The following is a 1,222-nucleotide window of genomic DNA, read 5'->3' as shown; positions in this document are numbered from 1 at the left end:
TAAAATCACCAAATTGTTGACGGCCCACCTGAACGCCGCCAAGGGGTTGTAGCCGCCGTGCCTAGCCAAGGCAGCAATGCGCCTCGCGCGGAATGATTTGCGCCACAGCCGGCATTGAGTTGGCGTATGCGTGTTCTCAAGTCCTTGCGCTCTTTTTGCCTCGTTCTCGTGTAGTCCATCTTGTTTTGTTTTGTTGTTTTTTTCGTTTTTCCAAATTGATGTCAAAGCGTAATCTGAACACCGATCGGTGCGGGGGACAGCACCCTTATCCACGCACCCCACAAGATTTCAAGTGTGTGCACACACCCTACCCAACAGATAAAAAGCCGGCGCTATGTCCCCGGGACGGTGGCACTGGAAGGTCATTCACATGCATGTCAGTGTTTTTTTCAATTTTTTCTCAAAGGTTCATATTTTTTTTTGTCTCTGGCAGTGCAGTGCCAAGTCAATCAAAAGGCTCAAACCGGCCCGAATAGAAAACGTGCAACAGATACACACAAGGGGGATAGAGGCAAGATGAGAGAGAAGGCATTTACTTGGAGGTCATCATGCGGACAAACTCGTTGTAGTCGACCTCGCCGTCACCATCAATGTCGGCCTCACGGATCATCTCATCGACTTCCTCGTCGGTGAGCTTCTCGCCGAGGTTGGTCATGACATGGCGGAGCTCAGCAGCAGAGATGCGGCCGTTGCCGTCCTTGTCAAAGACGCGGAAGGCCTCGCGGATCTCCTCCTCAGTGTCAGAGTCCTTCATCTTGCGGGCCATCATGGTGAGGAACTCGGGAAAGTCAATGGTGCCGTTACCGTCAGCATCAACCTCGTTGATCATGTCCTGAAGCTCAGCCTCAGTGGGGTTCTGGCCCAGGGAGCGCATGACGGTGCCGAGCTCCTTGGTGGTGATGGTGCCATCGCCGTCCTTGTCGAAGAGGCTGAAGGCCTCCTTGAACTCGGCGATTTGCTCCTCGGTCAACTGATCAGCCATTGTGTTGGTTCAAAAATCTAGTTTGATCAAAGTCGGAAACAGTCGAAAATGAGTCTCATCGAGTACAGCCTGGTTCAAGAAAGAATGATACGGCAACCGCGAAGCGATAAAAGAAGCAGTAGCACGGGTTGGAAGAGACTTTCAGATGTGGGTGGGCAGCAACACAGCACAATCAACCAAAACAAAGCTCTCAAGTTGCGCAGTGGCGCAGGGAAGCGAAATAACGCCCACTGATCGCAA

The 1,222-nt window shown here is 52.0% G+C and overlaps 1 protein-coding gene across 1 annotated transcript; it reads right to left on the bottom strand.

Annotated features, from left to right (window-relative positions):
- Window positions 1–532: 532 nt before the first annotated feature.
- MONBRDRAFT_11222 (uncharacterized protein) lies at window positions 533–982 on the bottom strand (the record flags this gene model as incomplete). Its single annotated transcript, XM_001748972.1, has 1 exon — window positions 533–982. One exon carries the CDS (start codon window positions 980–982, stop codon window positions 533–535), a length of 450 nt encoding a protein of 149 aa, XP_001749024.1.
- Between the last annotated feature and the right edge of the window lie 240 nt (window positions 983–1,222).

The sequence above is a fragment of the Monosiga brevicollis genome, genomic scaffold (genome assembly GCF_000002865.3).
Source record: "Monosiga brevicollis MX1 MONBRscaffold_27 genomic scaffold, whole genome shotgun sequence".
Classification (NCBI taxonomy): Eukaryota; class Choanoflagellata; order Craspedida; family Salpingoecidae; genus Monosiga; species Monosiga brevicollis.
The sequence above is the reverse complement of the archived record's forward strand: the minus strand, read 5'-3'. Positions and strand labels throughout refer to the sequence as shown.